This window comes from Dendrobates tinctorius, unplaced genomic scaffold, assembly GCF_039654945.1.
Source record: "Dendrobates tinctorius isolate UK_male_01 unplaced genomic scaffold, ASM3965494v1 ptg000158l, whole genome shotgun sequence".
Lineage (NCBI taxonomy): Eukaryota > Metazoa > Chordata > Amphibia > Anura > Dendrobatidae > Dendrobates > Dendrobates tinctorius.
This window is the reverse complement of record NW_027361825.1, coordinates 16,369,812-16,395,373: the sequence shown is the minus strand read 5'-3', so window position 1 is coordinate 16,395,373 and position 25,562 is coordinate 16,369,812. Positions and strand designations below refer to the sequence as shown.

General features: G+C 42.9%; 1 protein-coding gene across 1 annotated transcript in view; it reads right to left on the bottom strand.

The window, feature by feature from the left end:
• Positions 1 to 5,817, bottom strand: part of LOC141051887 (cytochrome c oxidase subunit 7A2, mitochondrial-like) — a 35,273-nt gene extending 29,456 nt beyond the window's left edge. Inside the window, exons 1-3 of the mRNA XM_073549001.1 lie at positions 5,646 to 5,817; positions 3,383 to 3,472; positions 2,113 to 2,197 (exon numbers count right to left, since the gene is read on the bottom strand). Of these exons, the coding sequence (XP_073405102.1) occupies positions 2,113 to 2,197; positions 3,383 to 3,472; positions 5,646 to 5,783 (313 nt within the window). The 5' untranslated portion in view covers positions 5,784 to 5,817. The remainder of the gene's footprint in view (positions 1 to 2,112; positions 2,198 to 3,382; positions 3,473 to 5,645) is intronic.
• Between the last annotated feature and the right edge of the window lie 19,745 nt (positions 5,818 to 25,562).

Below are 25,562 nucleotides of genomic sequence, written 5' to 3'. Positions count from 1 at the left end.
TTAGAAAGAAAATTATAGACAAACATGTTAGAGGTAAAAGTTATATGACCATCTCCAAGCAGCTTGATGTTCCTGTCACTACAGTGGCACATATTATTCAGAAATTTAAGCTCCATGAGACTGTAGCCAACCTCCATGGATGTGGCTGCAGGAGGAAAAATTGATGACAAATCAAAGAGACGGATAATACGAATGGTAACAAAAGAAAAAAAAACATCTAAACAGATTAAAGGTGAACTTCAAGCTCAAGGAACATCAGTGTCAGATCGCATCATCCGTCATTGTATGAGCCAAAGTGGACTTCATGGGAGACAACCAAGGAGGACACTATTGTTCAAATATAATCATTAAAAAGCCAGACTGGAATTTGCCAAACTACATGTTGACAAGCCACAAAGCTTCAGGGAAAATGTCCTATGGATAGATGAGACAAACATGGAACGTTTTGGCAAGGCACATCAGCTCTATCTTCACAGATGGTAAAATGAAGCATATCAAGAAAAGAACACTGTCTCTACTGTGAAACATGGAGGACGCTCTGTTATGTTCTGGGGCTGCTTTTCTGTATCTGGCACAGGGTGTCTAGAATCTGTGCAGGGTACAATGAAATCTCAAGACTATCAAGGGATTCTAGTGAGAAATGTGCTGCCCAGTGTCAGAAAGCTTGGTCTCAGTCGCAGGTCATGGATCTTGCAACAGGATAATGACCCAAAACACACAGCTAAAAACACACAAGAATGGCTAAGAGGAAAACTTTGGACTATTCTGAAGTAACCTTCTATGATCCCTGACCTAAATCCTATTGAGCCTCTTTGGAAAGAGCTGAAACATGCCGTCTGGAAAAGGCAACCTTCAAACACGGGACAACTGGAGCAGTTTGCTCTTGAGGAGTGGGCCAAAATACCTGTCGAGAGGTGCAGAAGTCTCACTGACAGTTACAGGAATCGTTTGATTGCAGTGATGGCCACAAAAGTTTGTGCAACAAAATATTAAGTTAAGGGTACCATTATTTCTGTCCAGGCCTATTTCAAGAGTTTTATTTATTTATTTTTTTAATTCTGTGGAAACATGGTTAAAAAGCAATGTCTGACTTTCATTTGCTCATTTTCATAGATTTTTGATTCATTATTACTTTTGCCAGATTAAAGTTATTTCTGTGACCATTGTGGGTTTTTCTGTCATTAAACGAGGGGTACCAACAATTTTGACCACGTGTTTAGATAATGTTATGGAAAATAGAAAAAAAAAAAATCATCAAACATTAAAAAATATATTTAATATAAAAACCTATTTTTTTTTAATTCATCTTCTACTTACACTATAGGTGTCCTTCTTAATATTCATATCACCATGTGCAGATTTTTTGTTTTTTACATGTTTTCCAGTTTTATGAATTATAAATTTTTATAAAAGTCCCCCTCCCCCCAAAAAATCATATAATTTTACATTACTTAGAGTAGAGTACAATGTGGAGAGACATTTTCGACAGAAGTGAAATATCTTGAGATGTGACAAATATATTCATAATTTTGGTGCAGATTAATAGCTTATAATAAAACCTCCTATACTTCTATGTTTTATATAGATTTGGTAATAGCAAATTTGGCACATGGTAAAATGTGAAAACCTTTGTCCACTTAGAGTTTTTGTAAATTATAACCAACTACTTATACGAGAAAAAACAGTGCAATATTTCTTAAGTGTGTTGCAAATTCAGATTAGTGGGTATACTCTTTTATTCTTATTTAATAAATAAATTTGACACAATTCGCTCCAATACTTTTCCATAAATAACATCACAATTTAGGTGAAAAACTAGCAATAAGTCAACCTTTATATATCCAAAAGTATGTGGACACCTGACCATCACAGCACTGTGGACCTGATGGACATCCCATATCAAGACATAGGGGATTAATATGGAGTTGGATCTCGTTTAGTCATCACTATTCATTGACGACATTCCCCCAAATTTTGGAGAATGTCTGTGGGAATTTGTGCCCAAATAATCATAAAATCTGTGCAATCATAATCAAATAAATCGAATATTTGTGCAATGGCTGCTAAATTCCATATCGGTCATGGTCTTTAGCCATTGCTTATATTGTATACCTGCAATGGTGATGCCCATTGTGATTCGGTAGAGGATGAGATCTCCTGAGCCTCCTTTCAGGTGAACCGGCAAGTCATTGTCCGCCTAGAAAAGGCAAGGATATCATTAATTGTACACTGTGCATTGGAAATGTTAAGTGACAACTTGGCAACATTGAGATTATTCCACCAAGCAGACAGTGATTTACTTGGTGAGATCATCTATGTCTATTTAGTGGCATCATCCCAATTTATTTAGTAGCATCACCTCTGTGTATTTTGACATCTCAATCAACTTGGAGGAATCATCTCAATCTACTTAATGCCATCATCTCTGTTTCCTTGGTGGAATCATCTCAGAAGCATAATCTCTGCTTAGTTTGTGGAAACATTAATCTGTCTTGGCAGCATAATCTCTTAGTGTAATAATCTAGATCTACTAGGTGGCATAATCTCTCTAACCTAGGGGCATCATATCTGTCTTGGTGGTATCTTCTCTGCCTACTTAGAGTAATCATCTGGTCAACTTGGTGTAATCTAGATCTACTAGGTGGCATCATCTCCTATTTGGTGGTATCATCTCTCTCTGTCTTGGTGGAATCATCTTGACCTATTTTGTGGTACCTTCTCTCCCTGTTAGAGTAGCTCAACTTGGTGGAATCATATTGATCTGCTTGGTGTCTACTTGGTGTAATCATATCAATCTACTTTGTGTCATTATCTATGCCTCTTTGGTGGTATCATCTCAGTCTTGGTGGAATAATCTAGGTCTACTGGGTGGCATAATCTCTTTATTTTTCGTGTAATCACTTCCATCTATTTGGTGTCATCAACTCTGTCTTCTTACTGGCATCATCTCTGTCTTGGAATAGTCTCGATCAAGTAAATGGCATCATCTCTGTCTATTTTGGTGGCATTGTCTTTGTCTAAAGTGAAGAATCAGTTTCCCTTTTTGCCTCATGAAAGTTGGAACTCAAATGTTAAACAGTAATACAAAGTACTTTTGCTGAGATCAGTTGAGATCATCAAAGATTTAAGAGTAGGGCCTCACATAGCTGTAACTAAACAAATGGCTGTGATACTGCTCTGTTATGACAGTCCATTTGGTTTTCAAAAACTTATTCCAACACAAAAGTTTACACCATTAACAAATAAGCAATCAATTCAATTTCTAGTGGTTGGTTTGAAAGCTCCTTTACCCGGTGACCGTAACCCTTGGTAATGAATTACTTTATATTGTACAATATTTAATGAAAACTGAGCTGCTGAAGAAATATTGAAGGAACAATACCTGGAATATTTTCTGTTTCTCTGGTACGCGGTTTTGCATCTGTGAACGACTAGATGTGGTGAAGGCTCGTGAGATCCTCTGACCCAAAACCTGTAGAGGGTTCAAAAAATTCTATCAGAGTTCCTATGGATCATCACAAGTCATGAGATACAAACACTAACTCCAGACACTTGTCGGTGCCTTCAGTATACAGTCTTCATGTAACCGCTATTTGGTAATATGTTGCTTCTATATTGAAGTACGATCACTTATAGTTAAAGGTCCAAAACCTGAGATTGCACCACACAGAAATTCTGAAGGTAACATGTCTCCTGACTACTTTCAGGTGTTTGGTTTTAGAGACTTTGTATGGATTTAATCAGAAAATACTGTAATACATGACTTTTTTTTATGTGGGTTGAGTTGTTTTGAATGACAACCTTCGCTTTACCATACTATGTACTGAAAAAGAGCAAGAAAATTCCAAGTGCGTGGAAATGTGTGCTCCCCACAAGAAAAAGGCAATTTTTCATTCTTTAAGTTTATTTGTTTATTTTAAGGGTTAGATTTTTCTTTCAACATTTTATTAAATTTTATTATTTTTAAATGGAGGTCATTCAAATTTTTATGCTTATTTTAAACTTTTTTCATGTATTTTTTAGTTTTCCTAGGGACTTGAAGTTGCTATTGTTTGACTGCTTATACTATATACTATAAATTGGCAGTATCGCAGTAAATATTGAAAATGATGGTCTCCTACGAAGGCCTGAAGGTCAGCCAACGGTTTGGCTTTACCACAATGGGGTCAACGGAGGCCTTCAGTAAACCCCTAAAGGATAAGCTATTAATGTTAAAGTCCTGGACAACCCCTTTGAAAGGTTAAGCAGCAGAGATTGGAGCAGGTTCTGATCTCTGCTATGAAAGGCAGGTGCTAGCCATATAAAATAGCTGTCACCTTTCATTTGTGTCTAATTCTTTTTAAAAGTCTATTTTATATGTATTTGTAGTATGTTTATTTTTTATGTTTTACGATATAGTTGGGGTTTGTGGCTTTCAGATGTTTTTAACTGATATTTTCAACTTTTTCAAAAAGCACAACTTTTTTGTGCAAATGTCTTCCAGTCCCTCTTTGGACTAATTTGACGTACTTTTGGAATTTTAGCTCAAAGTTTGACACATTTTACTATAATGTGTAATTTTTCATGGTAATAAGTTGCAAGACAGATTAAATAAGCACTGCCATCTATATTTTTGTATTAAATGAGTGTATATGTGTATATAATGTAGTATGAGTGTGTTAATATACTCGCACACCGTCGCTCTTTCCAGAGTCCAGCAAGCTCGCTGGGTCACACTGCGCTCCGCGTGACGTGGAAGTGACTTTTGCAGTGGAAGCCTATGAAGCATCACGACGAAAATCCATAGACTTTCATAGTAAAAGAGGCTTCCAGCTCACACAAAAGGTATAGAGCGATCCAGATAGTCCCAATTATGGTGACTTCACAGAAAAGAGGAGAAGAACAGCGCCGGACATCGGAGAGAGCAGTATATTAGTGCACTCATACTACATTACATGCACATATACGCACATTTAATAAAAATATATTCTTTAAAGACAAAAGTAAAAACATTTTTGATTTTGTACACAATTCACAAATTTGTTGCAAAAAGAAAACAAACCACAAGACAAAAAAGAAATAGAAAACTGAATTAAATCCCCCCCCAGCAAACTTTTACAACTTTTTGCCACTTTGCGAAAACCTTGTCACTTTCTAAAAAAAAAAAAAAAAAAAACAACAAAACATGCAGGGCTTAGCAAAAGGTTTTGTGATCAACCATCCACAACAAGTTTTCTATGATGTACGTTCGGATCCCCTGAAGATGCGGTCAGTTTATGAAGAGGCGTGCTCCGGGGGGATTTTGTTTCAGGACTTAGTACATGAAAATTTGGATACATTTTCCCCATTTGTAGCTATGCATAGAAAAAAGGGGAGGGAAGCATACGTTACATATCTGCGGTGGATTTTCCGCATGGGTTATTGTATGGAAAATCCACAGTATAATACGGCACTAAGTAGATGAAATGCAAAAATGCGAGAAATCCGTAAGAAAATCTGCAGCAAGGCCCCCATATAAGAGAAGCGGATTTTGCTATGGAAAAGCTGGTGAAACGTCTGCAGCAAATCTGCTCTGAGAGCATGTAGATTATTAGTAAGATGGTACAAAGGTTAATAGAACTTTCGCATAACTTCTAGGAGTCATATTAAGGGAGATTTCCACCTACCAAGTAATTCCTCATGGTGCTGATAGTCGCCCTGATCTGTGCTTCACTCGTCCTTTCTGGGTCATCTGACAAGGACGCGCACAGATGATCTTCCCTGCCAGAAATAGACGTAGCAGGGCAGCCAAAAAATGTCTGCATGTTACATTCTGCAACCGTGACGCTGGAAGGGGGGGGGGGGGAGTACCAGGAGGGGAGGGATCGTGGGGAACAAATTAAACCCTTGGGCTGAGAAAATTACGGAAAAGTTTTAGGCTCTACTGACCATCGCACCTGACGTGATGTCGCCACATCCACGCAGATCACAACGAAGGATATTCAGATTCTTCATGGCATATGATTTAACTCCTGTGTAACCAGCTTCATTTACGCCTTCATGTTTTAACAAAACGTCATCACCATTCACAATGTTTACTATTTAAAGACTCCCCCCAAAAATCTGTCTTCTATCTGAAGTTCCTGCAGTTTTTTTCACTCCATTTATAAGTTCTCTTGTTTTTTTTTAATGATGCTCCAAATTTAGCATGGTTGCATACATATGCATAAAAAAGGAAAGAAATCCTCAGAATATGGGGGAAAGTAAAACATAAAAACAAAAACATACAACAAAATGCTCTTCCCGACTTACAACGTAGAAGTACATCCGATCTTGGGTGCCATGTTTGGTGCCGTCTCAGGGGGCCCTGGCATAACGTAAAAACGTTGCGAATTTCAGAAAATGGCAACAAAATGTTTTAAAATTTTCTATTTACTTATTTTTTACAAAGTTCTGATTTGTTTTTCTATTACTTAAATAAAAAAATGTTTAAAATTCCACTGGCAAAAGCAACAAGCCCTTAATACGGCTATGTCGAGGGCTTAAAGAGTAACTGTCATTCCCATTTTTATGATATAAATCAATAGTACGTGTAAGAAAATCTTATCAGAGAAATCTGCTTTTTTCTCCTCCTGGACTGTTATTTCAGTCTCAAAATTCTGAACTCCCAGAGAAAATCTGTATTCCGTGAAGACAAATTGTTGCATTACTGAGATTGGAGATGACAGTTAGTTTTTAAAAAATTCTATGTAGATGAGAGGGGAGGAGCAGCTATGCATTTAGCTCCTCCCTCTGTCTTCCCCTTTGCATAGAATCTTTTAAACACCAACTGTCATCTCCTATCTCAATAATGTAAAAATATGTCTTCAGTGAATACAGATTTTCCCCAGGAATTGAGAATTTTGAGAATGAAAGGAGGAGAAAGAAGCAGATTTGTTTTGTAAGATATATTACAAAGTTGCTTATTTTCACATTTACTATTGATTTAAAAAACAAAAATTACAATGATGGTTACACTTTAAGTTATGGGTCTCGGAAAAAGATTAGAATAAAACAAAAGCACAAAATATAAATTGGAGTCTGAGGGAAGGGGTTAAAACATCAGGATGTAAAACTTAATGGGGTTTTCCCATGTACAAAAGTTTAATTTTAATCATTAGATCTTGAAATAATTAATAACTTCCACAATTGGATGTGACGAAATAAAATGTTCCTGTGCTGAGATAATGTTATAAATGTGCTCCTGCTGTATACTGTGTAATGGTCGTGTCTGACCATACAGGAACATGGTCTGATCATACCACAGCTCCTGGGCAGGGAAGGAAACAAAAGGCCACGTGCACACAATTTGGATTTGGTGAGTTATTTACATTTGTAAGCCAAAACTAGGGGTGTCAGAGGAAAAGTACAATACAAACCCATCTCCACTTCTCTATTTTTCACCCACTTCTGGTTTTGATTGCAAATACTGAGGAAATAAAACTCACCAAACACTCAACGTGCACAATTAAAACAATTGAGAAAAAAAAAGAGTTTAAATCTTTTAATTGATTGATGATGAGTCGTCAAGGCTTCTAAGCCTTTAATTGGACAGAAAAGATGTGTACTATTGAACAATTAACCCCTTTCTGACATTTGCAGTAATAATATGTCCCTGTGCCCTGGGCTTTATTGATGCAGGACACATTTTTACGTAATTTTTGAATTGCGACACTCCGACAGAAGTCACAGTGATCGCATTAGAGTTCCGACATCATCTTACCTCAGAGTAGATGGTATCGTCATCCTGGGGAGGTATCGCCACCCTTCCGTAACTATGATTGGCTTTTCAAAATTGAACAGCCAATCACACCATTTCTCAGTGTTTCAGGTAATCAGGTTGCCTGAAACACTAATGTCCCAGCCTATGATCGGTGCTCTAAGAGCACTGATCATTACCTGGTGTCTTGCAATGCCAGGCATTACCTGGACTCACTCTAATTGGTGCGAACAACGATTACATCGATTGCATCAATCACAGGTCACAGGCGCGGTGTGACCTCGCTGTGACCTGGTTGTGTCCTGGCTGTGACCTGCCTAGGATCGAAGCTGTAAGAGCACCAATACCACCGTCCCCTCAGCCACCTCTGGTGTGATCAAAGATGACATTGATTGCACCAATCACAGAGCACAGATGCGGTGTGACTGCTCTGTGACCTGTCTGTGACTACCCTGCACTTCCACATAGTAGCTGAGGATTTGTACAGGATGGTCATGCTGTCCAATCTGCGCTGTGCTGGGCTTTGTGGTACCACAAAAGCAGGGCCGGACTGGGACTAAAATTCAGCCCTGGCATTTGAAGTTACACAGGCCCACTAGTCACATGGTGACTATATAATATCTTTGTACACTTGTAGGTTACAAGAAGTGAGAGGAGATTAACACGACTATATAACATGTAGTCAGAGCTGTGCCCAGTATTTCAGCTCAGTCCTATTTATTGCTTTTAGGTACAGTACTCCTCCCAAAGCTCTGTCCCCTTTTGTACGCACGGTGACAGAATTCCTGGTAGAACTGCTATCTATTGGGCAACCAGACCCCCTGGTCATAGCTGCCCCTATCATACCTCCCAACTTTTGAAGAAGGGAAAGATGGACAAAGACTGCGGCGCGCACAGCGCGCCACTGCAAGTTTTAGGCCACGCCCGGACACATCCATTTCGCAACTAGTCACACCCATGTCCACGCCTAATCGCACCCATTTAGCACTACTGATCACACTGACTGGTACCGAGGGCACAGTGGCTGGCATTATGGGCACACTGACTGGCACTAAGGAAGAGAGAAAACAGAGAGAGAGAGAAAAAAGAAAAAAGAGAGAGAAAGAAAGGAGAGCGAGAGAGAAAGAAAGAAAGAACAGAGAGAGAAAGAAAGAGGGGAAAGAAAGAACAGAGAGACAGAAAGAACAGAGAGAGAAAGAAAGAAGTAAAGAAAAGAAAGAAAAAGAAAGAAGTAAAGAAAAGAAAGAACAGAGAGAAAGAAAGAGAGGAAAGAAAAAGAAAGAGATGAAAGAAAGAACAGAGAGAGAGAGAAAGAAAAAAGAAAGATTAGAGAGAGAAAGAAAGAACAGAGAGAGAGAAAATGAGAGAAAGACAGAACAGAGAATGAGAAAGAAAGACCAGAGAAAGAAAGAAAAAGAGAGAAAGAAAGAAAGATTCTATAAAGATACTATAGCAGCCCGGCTCCCATTGTAGTGCCCACCTGGGCCTCCCGATGCAGGACATATCATGATGCGCTCACATGGCCCGGCATCCCCGATTCCAAGGCGATCCTGCTGTCTGCGCTGTCGGAGGAGGACACGGTGATGGATCTGAAGCATTCCTGGTTCCGTCACAATCTCCTCAAGAAATTATCTAATTTCCGGTCAGCTTCCAGCACATCACTTCAGGTGGAACGTCATGTGTGTGTTTTAAAATGCTCCTCAGGGCTCCGCCATGTACTCCTGTGTCCGTGGGAAAAGCCCGCTTTGTATGCTTCGTACATACTTGGCTCCGCTCCGTACATCCCGTACACATATGGCTCCACTCCGTACACACACGGCTCCGCTCCGTATACCCCATACACACGCGGCTCCGCTCCGTACACCAAGTACACACATGGCTCCGCTCTGTACACCTCGTACTCACGCGGCTCCGCCCCGTACACCTCGTACATGCGCGGCTCCACTCCGTACACCTCGTACACATGGCTCCGCTCCGTACACCTCGTACATGCAGCTCTGTTCTGTACACCTCATACACACACGGCTCCTCTCCATACACTTCGTACACACACGGCTCCGCTACGTACACCTCGTACTCACGCGGCTCCGCTCCGTACACCTCGTACATGCGCGGCACCGCTCCGTACACCTCGTACGCACGGCTCCGCTTCGTACACCTCGTACATGCGCGGCTCCGCTCCGTACACCTCGTACGCATGGCTCCGCTTCGTACACACGGCTCCGCTCCGTACACCTCGTACATGCGGGTCTGTTCCGTACACCTCATACACACAAGGCTCCTCTCCGTACACCTCGCACACACACGGCTCCGCTCTGTACACCTCATACACACACAGCTCTGCTACATCTACCCTGTTAACCCCTCCTGACCCCACACATACTTACCTCATCCAGCACCTTGACAACAGCACAGCAGAGTCTTGCAGACACCAAGAGGCAAGGCTGAGCGCACAGGACCTTTGATGAGGGGTCTGGACAAAGGCTCATGATCATGTGACCCCTGACTCCTCCCCTCCTGTGACCTCATCACAGGTCCTGTGAACAGAGAAGACAGCAGGCAAGCGACGCTGTGAGTGGCTGGGGGGGGTGCGTGGCGGCTTATCTCCCTGCAGTGCAGGAGGGTTGGAAACTATAACCGCCGTGCTCGCAGAGGGCCGGCGGCAGGAGCAACAGCTAGGCCAGTGGCCACATCAGCTGGCAAGCGGCCCACATGACAGCGGCCCAGCGGGAAAATGCCCGGTTGGTTATATTACCAATCCGGGCCTGCACAGACGCCTGTGGCACCACAATAGCTCACTGCTCCTGCTGCTAAAAAAGAGGAAGACAGAAGACATCTATAAGAAGATCCCTGCCTGATCTCTCCTCATCCACCCCACTCCCCCTCTTCCCCTTTCCACTCCCCTCCCCCCTCACAGAAGAAGGAAGAAAGAAGAGAGAAGAAAATTGTAAGTTTTCTGATCCTTGCCTGATCTTTCCTCATCCACCCCAGTCCCCCTCTCCCCCTCCCCCCTCTTTTTACCCCCAACACCCCTTTGCACCACCTTCATGCGCACATCCATCAGCCGCCGAGCGTTGATTAGTGACGCAGTTCACTGATCAGCACTCGTACTTACTGTTTTATAATTTTTTTTCACTGACTTTTTTTCTCCCCATGTCATGAAAATATGAGCCATGTTCCAGGGGTTCAAGTACACCTCCAGGACTTTCTGCTGCATCTACTGGGTTTGACGTGCTGGCCCCTTCCCCTAAACCTATGATAGTCCTGTGTTATGAATGAGTCACCGTAGGAGGCAAAAGCAGAAATACTTGCAAAGTCCAGAAAACCAGAGAAGTTGGCAACTATCAGATTGCAGACCCCTGAACCTATCAACACAACTAGCAGTAGCCGTGGGGGGTTCCTACGATGCCCTAGACCCCTCGATCACAGCCGGAGAAATACATAGGCCTAAAGAAAGAAGGGAAATTTAAACTGCCCCAAGCAGACCCCAAAGCAATAGGCAGCCCCCAACATATAATGACGGTGAAGCAAGATGAAAATACTAACACAGACAGAAAGATAGACTGAGCAAAGACGGGGCCCCAAAACTACCTAGATAGGAAAGGACAGGAAGGCTGCTGTCTGCAATCTGCCAAAACCCTATCAAAGACATAAGCCAACCAGCTGATATGAAAAAGGCCCTGAAGCAGCTAGGCTTCAAAAACTGAATCAGCACTCAGGTATTTTCAGAAGACAAAGCTAAATGAATTCAGCACACCCCAGCAGGGAATGGCAGAAATCCAGAAAAACAAAGCAAAAACAAAGGCCGAGCAGCAAACTTAGCTTTGGAGGAGCAGGAATTCAGACTGGTCTCCAAGGATCCCACAGAGAAATCACCCGCAGGGCAGAAGGGCGTCGGCAGCCTTATATCCAGTCCGTAACTCCACTCAGCCAGTCCTCATCATCAGCCTCAGGTGTTTGACAATCAGGCTCACTACCATTCTTAACCAGAAGAGGGAGTTCCTCGGGCCTCAGTAATGAAGGGGAAAATGAACTCACAACAGTACCTCCCCCTTGAGGAGGGGTCACCGAACCCTCAACTACGCCACCAGGGCGATCAGGGTGAGCCCGATGAAAGGCACGCACCAATCGTTTAGCATGAATATCAGAGGCAGAGACCCAGGAATTATCCTCCTGACCATAACCCTTCCACTTAACCAAATACTGGAGTCTCCGTCTAGCCAGACGGGAATCCAGTACTTTCTCTACCTCATACTCCATGTTACCTTCAACCAATACAGGGTCTGGAGGTGCCACCCCCGGAACAACAGGTTCAACAAACCTCTTCAACAAAGATTTATGGAACACATTATGGATTTTAAATGTGACAGGAAGAGCCAAACGAAAAGAGACCGGATTAATAATCTCCACAATCTTGTAAGGTCCAATAAATCTAGGCTTAAACTTAGGAGAAGCCACCTTCATAGCAATATTTTTTGATGATAACCACACCATATCACCAACCTTAAACTGGGGACCAATGGTCCTATGTCGGTTGGAAAACCGCTGGGCCTTCTCCTGGGAGAGAGATAACTTATCCACTACTTGGTCCCAGATCTGGTGCATTCTCTCCACCACAGAATCAACACCTGGGCAGGCAGAGGGCTCCACCTGCCCTGAAGAAAATCGAGGATGAAACCCAAAGTTACAAAAAAAAGGTGACATCAAAGTGGCAGAACTAGCTCTATTATTCAAAGCAAATTCGGCCAAGGGCAAAAATGAAACCCAATCATCCTGATCAGCAGAAATAAAACATCTCAAATATGACTCCAAGGTCTGGTTTGTTCTCTCTGTCTGCCCATTGGTCTGAGGGTGAAAAGCAGAGGAGAAGGACAACTGAATTCCCAGTCTGGAACAGAAAGTTCTCCAAAATCTAGACACAAACTGGACTCCTCTGTCAGATACAATGTTCTCAGGAATCCCGTGCAAATGAACCACCTGTTGTAAAAACAGGGGCACCAACTCAGAGGAAGACGGCAACTTAGGGAGTGGTACAAGATGAACCATCTTAGAGAACCTATCACAAATCACCCAAATAACAGTCATCCTCTGAGAGACAGGCATATCAGAGATGAAATCCATTGAAATATGGGTCCATGGCCTCTTGGGGACAGGCAAAGGCATCAACAACCCACTAGAGCGAGAACACGATTTAGACCGGGAGCACGTCCCACAGGACTGCACAAAATTCCTGACATCACGAGACAAGGAGGGCCACCAAAAAAACCGACTCACCAGATCTCTAGTACCAAAAATACCTGGATGACCAGCCAAAGCAGAGCAATGAACTTCAGACATCACTCTCCTCTTCCACTGGTCAGGAACACACAACTTTCCACTGGGACAACGCTCAGGTTTGTCCTCCTGGAACTCTTCCAGAGCACGTCTCAAATCGGGCGAGATGGCAGAAAGAACTACCCCTTCGCCTAAGATGGTAGCAGGCTTGGTCACCACAGGAGAATCAGCAAGGAAGCTCCTAGAGAGGGCGTCTGCCTTGACATTCTTTGTTCCAGGAAGAAAAGAAACCACAAAATCAAAACGTGTAAAAAACAAGGCCCACCTAGCCTGTTTAGGGTTCAAGCGCTTAGCCGACTCTAGGTAAATCAAATTCTTGTGGTCAGTGAGGACCACGACTTGATGCTTAGCTCCCTCCAACCAATGTCTCCACTCCTCAAATGCCCATTTCATGGCCAACAGTTCCCTATTCCCCACATCATAGTTACATTCAGATGGAGAGAACTTTCGGGAAAAGAAAGCACAGGGATTCATTTTAGATGTTACAGGATCCTTTTGGGACAAAACAGCTCCTGCACCAATCTCAGAAGCATCCACCTCTACCTGGAATTGAAGTGAGACATCAGGTTGCTGCAAAACCGGGGCGGAGGTGAATCTTCGCTTCAGCTCCTGAAAGGAAGAAACAGCCTCCGGAGACCAATTTAACACATCAGCACCCTTTTTAGTCAAATCAGTCAATGGCTTGGCAATACTAGAAAATTTTGCTATAAATTTCCGATAAAAATTAGCAAAACCCAAAAACTTCTGGAGGGCCTTCAAAGAAGTGGGCTAAATCCAATCGTGAATGGCCTGTACCTTGGCCGGGTCCATTTCAATAGTTGACGGGGACAAAATAAATCCCAAAAAAGAAATCCTCTGTACTCCAAAAAGGCATTTAGATCCCTTGACATACAGGGAATTCTCCCTCAAGATCCGGAACACAGTCCGAATATGTTCCACATGAGAATCCCAATCCTTGGAGAAGATCAAAATATCATCCAGATAGATAATCAAAAATTTATTGACAAAATCTCGGAAAATATCGTTCATGAAGCACTGGAAGACAGAAGGGGCATTAGTGAGCCCAAAAGGCATCACCAGGTACTCAAAATGTCCCTCCGGAGTATTAAACGCCGTCTTCCATTCATCCCCATGCTTAATGCGAATAAGATTATACGCCCCCCTGAGGTCAAGCTTGGTAAACCAGCAAGCACCTTTAACTCTGGAGAATAGATCAGAAATCAGGGGTAACGGATACTGATATTTAACAGTAATTTTATTGAGGGCGCGATAATCAATACAAGGCCTTAAAGAGCCATCCTTTTTGGCTACAAAAAAAAAAAACGGCACCTAAGGGTGACGAGGATGGTCTAATATGACCCTTCTCCAACGCCTCCTTAATATAGGATCGCATAGCCTCGTGCTCGGGTACAGATAAATTGAAGAGCCGACCCTTGGGAAATTTACACCCTGGGCTCAGTTCAATTGCACAGTCATAACTCCTATGAGGAGGCAGAGACGCAGACTCATTCTCACTAAATACATCATAAAAGTCCGCCAAATATTCAGGAACATCATGCGACTGAGGAGAGGTGGAAAACACCGGAGCCTCACTAAGGGCACACCGACAACCCCAACTCACCACAGACACAGATTTCCAATCCAAAACTGGATTATGAATTTGTAACCAGGGAAACCCCAGAACAATAGTATCATGCAGATTATGCAACACCAGAAATCTGCAATTTTCTTGATGGTCTGGGGAGACCCGCATTACCACCTGGGTCCAAAACTGGGGTTTATTTTTAGCCAAAGGAGTAGCATCAATTCCCCTCAAAGGGATAGGCGTCTGCAGAGGTGTCATCGGAAATCCACAACGTTTAGCAAAATCCAAGTCCATTAGGTTTAGGGCTGCTCCCGAATCCACAAAAGCCTTGGCGGAAAATGTGGACAGGGAGCAGATCAGAGTAATAGCCAGAAGAAACTTAGGTTGAACACCCCCAACAGAAAACGTGTGTGCAAAGCGTTTCTCTCGTTTGGGACAGACAGAAATAATATGCGAGGCATCTCCACAGAAAAAACACAACTTATTACGCCTTCTGAACTCCTGACGCTGCTCTCTGGAAAAAACTCTATCACATTGCATAGGTTCAGACATTTGTTCAACAGGTGGCAACACCTCTCGTGCAGCTTTGCGTTCGCGCAAACGCCGATCAACCTGAATGGCTAATGACATAGAATCGTCAAGACCAGAGGGAACAGGAAATCCCACCATAGTATCTTTTACGGCTTCTGACAACCCCTTCCGAAAGAGAGCAGCCAAGGCATTATCATTCCAGGTAGTAAGTACTGCCCACTTTCGGAATTTTTGACAGTACAATTCTGCAGAATCACGACCCTGGCTCAATGCCAGCAGGGTCTTTTCAGCCTGATCAATGGCATTAGGTTCGTCATACAACAACCCCAAAGCTTGAAAGAATGCGTTCACATTAGTCACAATCGGATCATCTGGTTTCAAAGAAAACGCCCAATCCTGGGGATCGCCACGCAACAAAGAGATGACAATTTTAACCTGCTGCGCGGAGCTCCCTGACGAGTTAGGCTTCAAGGCAAAAAATAATTTACAATTATTTTTGAAATTCAAAAATTTAGACCGATCCCCAAAAAATACATCAGGTGTAGGAATCTTTGGTTCAGCAGCATGTGAATGAGCAAGGTAGGCGGAAATTCCCCGCACTTCCGCAGCGAGCTGCTCCACACGATCAGACAATTGCTTTATCTCCATTGAGAGAAAAAAAAAATTCCCCCTACGGCCTCAGAGATATAGAGGAAAAAATATACACACTTTTTTTTTTTCTTTTTTTTTTTTACAATTCTTTCCTGCTATTGAGTACCCTAGAATCTGCGGTAAGGCGGGTGATTCTGTTATGAATGAGTGGTGGTCATGGGGGATTCCCTGTTGAGAGGAACAGAGGCCGCTATCTGCAGACCGGATATAACTTCAAGAGAAATGTGCTGTCTTCCAGGTGCAAAAATTAAAGATGTGTCTGACAGGATATCAGGACTCTTCAGACCTACAGATGACTACCCATTCCTGCTACTACATGTGGGGACAAATGACACCGCAAGAAATGACCTGGAAACCATCTGCAGAGACTTTGAAGACTTAGGCAAGAAAGTGAAAGAACTGGGAGCGCAGGTGGTCTTCTCTTCCATCCTCCCAGTGGATGGCCATGGAACAAGGAGGTGGAATAAGATTCTGCAGGTGAACAACTGGCTACATCGATGGTGCCGTCAGCAATGATTTGGATTTCTGGATCACGGAGTGAATTACTTATACGATGGACTACTTGCTAGAGATGGGGTGCACCTTACGAAGGCTGGAAAGTGTGTATTTGGAAGTCGCCTTGCTACACTTGTAAGGAGAGCTTTAAACTAGAACAACATGGGAAGGGAAGCAAAAGACCAGAAAAAGCCATACACCTGACAAATGCTATTGAGAACTCTGCTATTAGAAGTGGAAAGGAAGAACAAAGACAAAAGAATCTAATTAATAAAAATATTGGAGAAAGAGAAACCAATCACAAACTAAAATGTTTCTATACTAATGCACAAAGCATGGGCAACAAACAAGGAGAATTGGAACTACTAACACAGGAAAAGAAATATGATGTCATTGGAATCACTGAAACTTGGTGGGACAATACACATGATTGGAATACAAGACTAGAAGGATACAACTTATTTGCAAGAAACAGACTTGATAAACGAGGAGGGGGTGTCGCATTGTATGTTAGAAACGCGTATATCTGCACAGAGATTGAAGCTTCAGAGACTGGAAGTTCTGTGGAAACTGTTTGGGTAAGAATACAAGGACAGAACAATGGAAAGGACACCATTGTAGGCATTTACTACAGGCCATAAAAAAACATGGAGATACGAACCGCAAATATAGTAAAAAAGTCACTTTATTGTAACAAACGCTTTAGACAAAATGTACAAAAATACAGACAACAAACAAGTTGCTCAAACAGGGCTCATATATGGTAACCGCTACTAACACCCTATATATAACAGAATGGGTAATATAAGGTGAAGCAAAGAATCTCAAAGAGAGCCATTAATTTCATAGTGTACAGGCCCTCACTAAGAGAAAACAGAGCTATCACACTCCAAATGGAAAAATTCAAAGTGAATGGATAAATATCCATCCAAATTAGTAACAACACAGTCCAAGGAGTCAAAAAACATACCCATAAGTATCTGCAGGTGAACGCGGCACTAAAAAGAGCAGCTGCTCTTTTTAGTGCCGCGTTCACCTGCAGATACTTATGGGTATGTTTTTTGACTCCTTGGACTGTGTTGTTACTAATTTGGATGGATATTTATCCATTCACTTTGAATTTTTCCATTTGGAGTGTGATAGCTCTGTTTTCTCTTAGTGAGGGCCTGTACACTATGAAATTAATGGCTCTCTTTGAGATTCTTTGCTTCACCTTATATTACCCATTCTGTTATATATAGGGTGTTAGTAGCGGTTACCATATATGAGCCCTGTTTGAGCAACTTGTTTGTTGTCTGTATTTTTGTACATTTTGTCTAAAGCGTTTGTTACAATAAAGTGACTTTTTTACTATATTTGCGGTTCGTATCTCCATGTTTTTTTAGGATTTATATTATAGTGGAGTTTCCGTAGTTACTTATATATCCTCAATGAAGATTTATCTATCTATATGAGTAATGAGTGTGTATCAGTGGTATTTATTTTCATTTACTACAGGCCGCCTGTGCAAGAGGAAGATATGGATGAACTCTTTATGCACCAAATGACCAAGTTCTCCAAAAAATATGACATAGTTGTCATGGGAGATTTCAACTATCCAGACATTTGTTGGGAATCTCTCTCAGGCAAAACTAACAGGTCAAGGAAATTCTTATCCTCTCTTGCTGACAACTTTATCTTCCAAAAGGTAGGGGAGAAAACAAGGGGAACTGCTACCTTGGATCTAATCCTTATAAACAGGGAGGAAATGGTTGAGGAGGTAACTAGAGGCGGAAGACCTGTGAAGACTCAGACGTCAAGGTTAGATTTCAGAAAGGCAGATTTTAAGGGATTCAGAAAGAGAATTGGAGGGATCCAATGGCTGGATATCCTTAAAGACAAAAATGTCCAGGAAGGATGGGAAATCTTGAAAAATGAAATTCTCAAAGCACAGTTGTTAACAATTCCGAAAAGAGGGAAGAATAGGAAGCATTTAAGGAAACCAGGATGGATGAACACAGAACTTAAGCACATGCTAAAAAGGAAGAAAAAAATGTTTATAAAATGGAAAGAGGGAGGCATATCTAAAGAACAATATAATGCTGTCTGCAGAACCTGCAGGGCACAAATCAGATTAGCTAAAGCTGAAAATGAATTGAGGCTTGCAAGAGATGTCAAAAGCAATAATAAAGGATTTTGGGGATATGTCAAAAGTAAAAGAAAAGTCAAAGATGCTATAGGATTTTTACAGGATGAAAATGATGAAATGTTAAGGCAGGATGTTGAGAAGGCTGAACTTTTAAATTCCTATTTTGCATCTGTTTTCTCTCAGAAAGGAAATGTAACATCAACTGTTCTTCACTGTCCTATTAAGGGAATAGAAGAATCCAGGATATCTATAAACAGAAAGATAGTGAGGAAACACTTAGCTAACCTAAATGAATTCAAGTCTCCAGGTCCAGATGAATTACACCCCAGAGTACTGAAGGAGATAGCAGAAGAAATTTTTGAACCCCTCTCCATAATCTTTGAAAATTCTTGGAGAACAGGAGAAGTCCCAGAAGACTGGAGAAGAGCAAATGTTGTTCCTATCTTCAAAAAGGGGAAGAAGGTGGACCCAGGCAACTATAGGCTGGTGAGTCTGACTTCTATACCAGGAAAGATCTTTGAACAAATTATTAAACAACATGTATGTCAATACCTGGATAAGAATGAAGTAATTAAACAGAGTCAGCATGTGTTTGTAACTAATAAGTCATGCCAGACTAACTTAATTTCCTTCTATGACGGTATCACTGATTGGGTGGATCAAGGAAATGCTGTAGATATAGTATATCTTGATTTCAGCAAAGCATTTGACAAAGTCTCTCATACAATCCTTATTGAAAAAATGACTAAGTATGGAATGGACAAGGCAACTGTTAGGTGGATTCATAACTGGCTTAGTGATCGGACCCAAAGAGTGGTCATAAATGGCTGCACATCCAGTTGGAAGAATGTCTCAAGTGGGGTACCACAGGGCTCTGTCCTGGGCCCTGTATTGTTCAACATCTTTATCAATGATTTAGATGAAGGAATTGAGGGTAAACTGATTAAATTTGCTGATGACACAAAGCTAGGAGGGATAGCTAATACTAGAGAAGAGAGAGGATTCAAAAAGATTTAAATAAACTGGAGAAGTGGGCAGCAACTAACAGAATGGTTTTTAACAGGGAGAAATGCAAAGTACTACATCTGGGCAATAAAAATGAAAAAAGCATATACAGAATGGGAGGAATAGGGCTAAGTGACAGCACATGTGAAAAAGACTTGGGTATACTAATAGATCACAGACTGAATATAAGTCAACAGTGTGATGCAGCAGCAAAAAAAGGCAAATGCAATTCTAGGATGTATTAACAGAAGCATACAGTCTAGATCACGTGAAGTCATTATTGCCCTCTACTCCTCTTTGGTCAGACCTCATCTGGAATATTGTGTCCAGTTTTGGGCACCACATTTTAAAAAAGACATCAACAAACTGGAGCAAGTTCAGAAAAGAGCGACCAGAATGGTGACCGGTCTGCAAACCCTGTCTTATGAGGAAAGGTTGTAGGATTTGGGAATGTTTAGTTTGCAAAAGAGAAGACTGAGAGGAGACTTAATAGCTGTCTACAAATATCTAAAGGGCTGTCACATTGTAGAAGGATCAACTTTATTCTCATTTGCACAAGGAAAGACTAGAAGCAATGGGATGAAACTGAATGGGAGGAGACACAGATTAGATATTAGAAAAAACTTTTTGACAGTTAGAGTGATCAATGAGTGGAACAGGCTGCCAAGAGAAGTGGTGAGTTCTCCTTCAATGGAAGTCTTCAAACAGAGGCTGGACAGACATCTGACTGGGATGATTTAGCGAATCCTGCTTTGAGCAGGGGGTTGGACCAGATGGCCCAGGAGGTCCCTTCCAACTCTACGATTCTATGATTCTATGATTCTATGAGTCACCGTAGGAGGCAAAAGCAGAAATACAAGCAAAGTCCAGAAAACCAGAGAAGTTGGCAACTATCAGATTGCAGACCCTGAACCTATCAACACAACTAGCAATAGCCGTGGGGGGGTTCCTACGATGCCCTAGACCCCTCGATCACAGCCGGAGAAATACATAGGCCTAAAGAAAGAAAGGGGAAATCTAAACTGCCCCAGAGCAGACCCCAAAGCAATAGGCAGCCCCCAACATATAATGACGGTGAAGCAAGATGAAAATACTAACACAGACAGAAAGATAGACTGAGCAAAGACGGGGCCCCAAAGCTACCTAGATAGGAAAGGACAGGAAGGCTGCTGTCTGCAATCTGCCAAAACCCTATCAAAGACATAAGCCAACCAGCTGATATGAAAAAGGCCCTGAAGCAGCTAGGCTTCAAAAACTGAATCAGCACTCAGGTATTTTCAGAAGACAAAGCTAAATGAATTCAGCACACCCCAGCAGGGAATGGCAGAAATCCAGAAAAACAAAGCAAAAACAATGTCAAAGCACAAAAGCAAAAGGCTGAGCAGCAAACTTAGCTTTGGAGGAGCAGGAATTCAGACTGGTCTCCAAGGATCCCACAGAGAAATCACCCGCAGGGCAGAAGGGCGTCGGCAGCCTTATATCCAGTCCGTAACTCCACTCAGCCAGTCCTCATCATCAGCCTCAGGTGTTTGACAATCAGGCTCACTACCATTCTTAACCAGAAGAGGGAGTTCCTCGGGCCTCAGTAATGAAGGGGAAAATGAACTCACAACAGTCCTGCCGTCACCCTACGAGCTTACCCCAAAGAGTTATGGCCAATAGAAGGTTTTTCATAACTTCCAAAAGGGAAGTGCATTCCCTAGCTTCGCCCACCCAGTGAGGTCATGGGACAGAGGATATAAGGCTATGAAGCCCAATTAGGAAGTGGTCATTTGCCCAGGGTGCTGTTATGAATGAGTCACCTTAGGAGGCAAAAACAGAAATACTAGCTAAGTCCAGAAAACCAGAGAAGTTGGCAGCTATCGGATTGCAGACCCCTGAACCTAACAACAACAACTAGCAGTAGCCGTGGGGGGTTCCTACGGTGCCCTAGACCCCTCGATCACAGCCAGAGAACTACATAGCCTAAAGACAGAAAGGGAAATCTAAACTGCCCCAGAGCAGACCCCAAAGCAATAGGCAGCCCCCAACATATAATGACGGTGAAGCAAGATGAAAAAACACACACACAGATAGAAAGATAGGCTGAGCAAATGATGAGGCCAAAGCTAACTAAATAGGACAGAATAGAAAAGCTGCTGTCTGCAATCCGCCAAAACCTTCTCAAAAACAAGAGCCAACAGACTGATAGGGAAAAAAGCCCTGAAGACGCTAGGCTTCAAAAGACTATATCAGTACTCAGGTATTATCTGAAGACAGAGCAAAAAGGAATTCAGCTCACCCAGCAGGGAAAGACGGAAATCCAAAAAAACAAGGCAAAACAAAACCAAAACACAAATGCAAAAAGTAGAGCAGAAAACTTAGCTTTTGAGGAGCAGGAATCAGACTGTTCTCCAAGAATCCCTCAGAGAAATCACCCGCAAGGCAGAAGGGCGTCGGCTGCCTTATATCCAGTCAGCAATCCCAGTCACCCAGTCATCATCATTCTGCTCAGGTGCTTTGTAATCAGCCTCACTACCTTCCTTCACCAGAAGAGGGAGTTCATCAGACCTCAATGGTGAAGGGGAAAATGAACTCACAACAGGGTGCCAGCTAAGAGACAGCTGTGCAGATGAAACATTGTCCCTTGGGGAAGGTGCCACTCCCCCTCTCCCACATGGCGGGCCATTGACTGAGATATGCAAGTTCCTTCTTTTAATCCATGTTATTTTGTAATTGCCTGTATATATTGTAATTGTCTCATTTGTAACATCTTTTTATATTTTTGTAAACACTGCCTATCTTTTCCGGAGTAAAACTATATAAATTTACTAGCTTCGTTTTCCTTGTTCTTAACGTATTGCCACATCCTCTGTGCTAAATTAACGCTACTGGTGGGTTGGCTCCTGACCCGATAGTGATTTTAATATCAGAACTAGGAGCTGGTGGCAGCAAAGTGTGTTCTGGGGTATTCGGGAGATTCTGGCAGTGACGGAACAGAGGTTTTATGCGTGTATTACCCACCTGAGACTGGGGACATACTGTACATACCGCCCTCCCTGCAGAGTGCCCAATAGCCAGTACACAACCAGGCAGCCCTTCTAGCAACTACTTATCCTAGGTGTAGTTCCCTGACTGACCTGAGGGTAAGGTTGGCACCAGAGAGCTGCAAGTTCCAAAACAGGAACTGAAGGTGGGATCATAAAATAGGATCCTTGACACCCCAGATGTTGCTTTTTTTCTTTTTACATCAAGCACTCTCTCTCACACACAAAGTACCAACACAAACACCACATACAAATTGTTGCCCCTCTCTTCACAAAAACGCTATTCAGAAGAGGAGGCATATGCTTTCCTTGCCTCCAACACTGACACCCTCCCAGTTTGTTTGCACCCCTTGCTGGATAACGGGACAGATACCCCACGGGGGTTAATTATGGTGGACTTTATGTGCGGCTGCTCTAGAACTGAAATGTGTTGCCCATGGACTAGGCTCCTTTTTCTCCTTGGACTGGCCCCATGTTAAATGCAGCCTACCACCATTTACAAGCCCGTGGTCCCCCCAAAAAAGGAGGAAGGGGAAACTGCCATCAGGAGAACCCGAAGATCAAGATGGGTTAAAAAAACCCCCTGTGTAATAAGTTGTCCATCGGGCCCGGATACGGATTGCAATGGTCTCAGGAACAATAGAACTAGGGTCACATGGACCAGTACGGAGAGAGTCCGGAACTCTTATTCTGGTTTTACCTGAAAATTGTTGCACTGAAGTTTTTTTATGCATGTGTTTGCTGCTAATTTTTCAGGGGTCCTCATGGCTCAGTACGGCCATTTTTTTTAAACTAAGTAGTTTTTATTGAAAAAAATCCAAATTGTAAAACAGTTCAATACAAGCACCAAAATGATACAGATTTTCCAGTTCAATTTTTTCATTAGGTAACAACCTTTATTGATGTCCCGCCACTCCCCACTTTCCCCCTACCCCACACCCAAAACCCATCCAAATAAACTTTATTTTCAACAATGTAGGCACAGCTTAGCACATTTGTATAGAACTTTACATTACCTCATTTTACAAAATAATATTGTGTCAAAAGCAATTAGGCGGCAACCATCCTATTCTGCAGCAGTTCAGCAGAAGCCACACCCGGATAGTCCATCCATCCACCCCACACATTTTCAAATTGCGTATGTTGAATTCTCGAATATATATATATATATATATATATATATTAATTTCCAGTAAGATAATAAAGTTTATTCTGTTCAGAAATTCTTGATTAACTGGCGGTTTTTCATCCAACCAATGCACCGCAATAAATTTCCTAGCAGCATACAAAAACCTGGCTATAGCCAATCTCCCCCATTCATCAAAAGCAATATCTTCCACACATCCCAGTGCGCAGGTCAGCGGAGTACGCAGAATATTCACCCCCATCACCTCCTGGATCAAATTAAGGATTTTCACCCAGAAAGGCTGAAGGCGAGGGCACAACCACATCATACGTAAGAGATTAGCCCACTCATCAGAACATCTTGTGCATTTTGAGTCCCCTCTCAGTCCTGCCTTCATCATCCACATTGGAGTCCTGTACACTCTATAGACTAAGTACAGCTGTGACACCCTTCTGGCCTCACTCATAAATACCTTGGGAATATACTGCAATATGCACTCCCACTAAGACTACGAAATCGAACCCAGGTCTGCCACCCATTTCTCTCTCGTCATCAATGGGTGTCGTAGTAGGAATGTTTCCAGCAGACCCCTGTACATTAATGTAATGAACCGAGGATGCCATGTTTAAGAAGGGGAGGAGTGTAAGGAGGTGGCAGGCAACCTCTTTGCTTCCCCTCTCTCTCCTGTATGGTACCCGGATGGTGTACCTATGAATACAATACATGTACTGTGAAGTATGTTACTGTTGTATTGCATTGTGTTATGTATTATTGTGCTGTGTCTGCAATGTTACTATGTGTGTTAGAGGCAGGGCCAGCACAGGTTAACTTTGGGGGCTGGACTTGCAGCCTCTCGAGAAGAGGAAGCTCCTGCTTCCAGATCAGAGCCAGGGAACGTTTGCCCAGGGCAGATGCTCAGCTGCAGCTGGGAACCTTGCCAGACCCCAGGAGGGGAAAGGGTGCTGCCCTGGACCTTTGAGCAGAGCAACAGGCACTGAGACTACGTAAGTGCCCTGCCAAAGGGACTTCAAGTGTCCAGATTCTGACATATGGAGTGCCTCCTCTTTCGGCCGCCGTGGCTGCTGTGGCAGTGCCTGAGATTGCGTTTGTCCTGTCCATTCCTGTACAAAGTGCTGGGGTGTACACTGACTGTGGCTTAGTTGACTCAGCTGGGACTACCACCCTGGGCCACCTTGTTACACTTGGCTTAGTCAGCAGGATGGACCTCCACAGCCTCGCAATTGCAAGACCGCAGGCAAGGACTTTTGGAACTTATGGATCAGTGACTATAGAAAAGGGAACAAAGATGGCGCTAACTGCTGCTGAAAAGATGGTGTCCATTGGCGCAAAAATCAAGGATGGGGATGCCTGTCGTGGGCATCAAAGAAGCATCTTGGCGCCAAAAAGAAGAAAGCCATGTCCCTTTGCGAAGAATGCCCACCCTAAATGGATGCAGGCAAAGAAGGAGCTGTGGCCCTCCCAGTCTGACCAGGAGAAACAGGAGGAGCAACAGGAAGTGACCCCATCCACGAATGGGTGGAACATAGGAGAGACGCCATTATTTTGATACTATGCCATGAAGAAGCATTTTGTTTTGTGGTGGCATCAGTACCAGGACTGGAGGCGATCCATGGCCCGGGCGGTGACAGGCCTGCACTTTGAGGCCTGGTGGTCGGAGGAGCTGAAGGAGGAACCTCTGTTTGGGCAGTCAAACCAACAACTCGAGGAGCATGAGGAATTGGCAATGCCCAGATGGCAACCCAAAGTAATCCAGGAAACCCTGGAGGCTGCTCTGAGGGGGATCATGGCGGTTGCAGTCAACAGCACTGGCGGCCACGCTCGTGGATTGTCACCGGGAGCAGTGATGAGTAAAGAGTCCCCGCCTGGCCATCCCATTACCTCATCCTCTGCCCCCAGCTTCCTGTGGCCCTGCCATCAACACCAGAGGTGCCCCATCTTTCAAC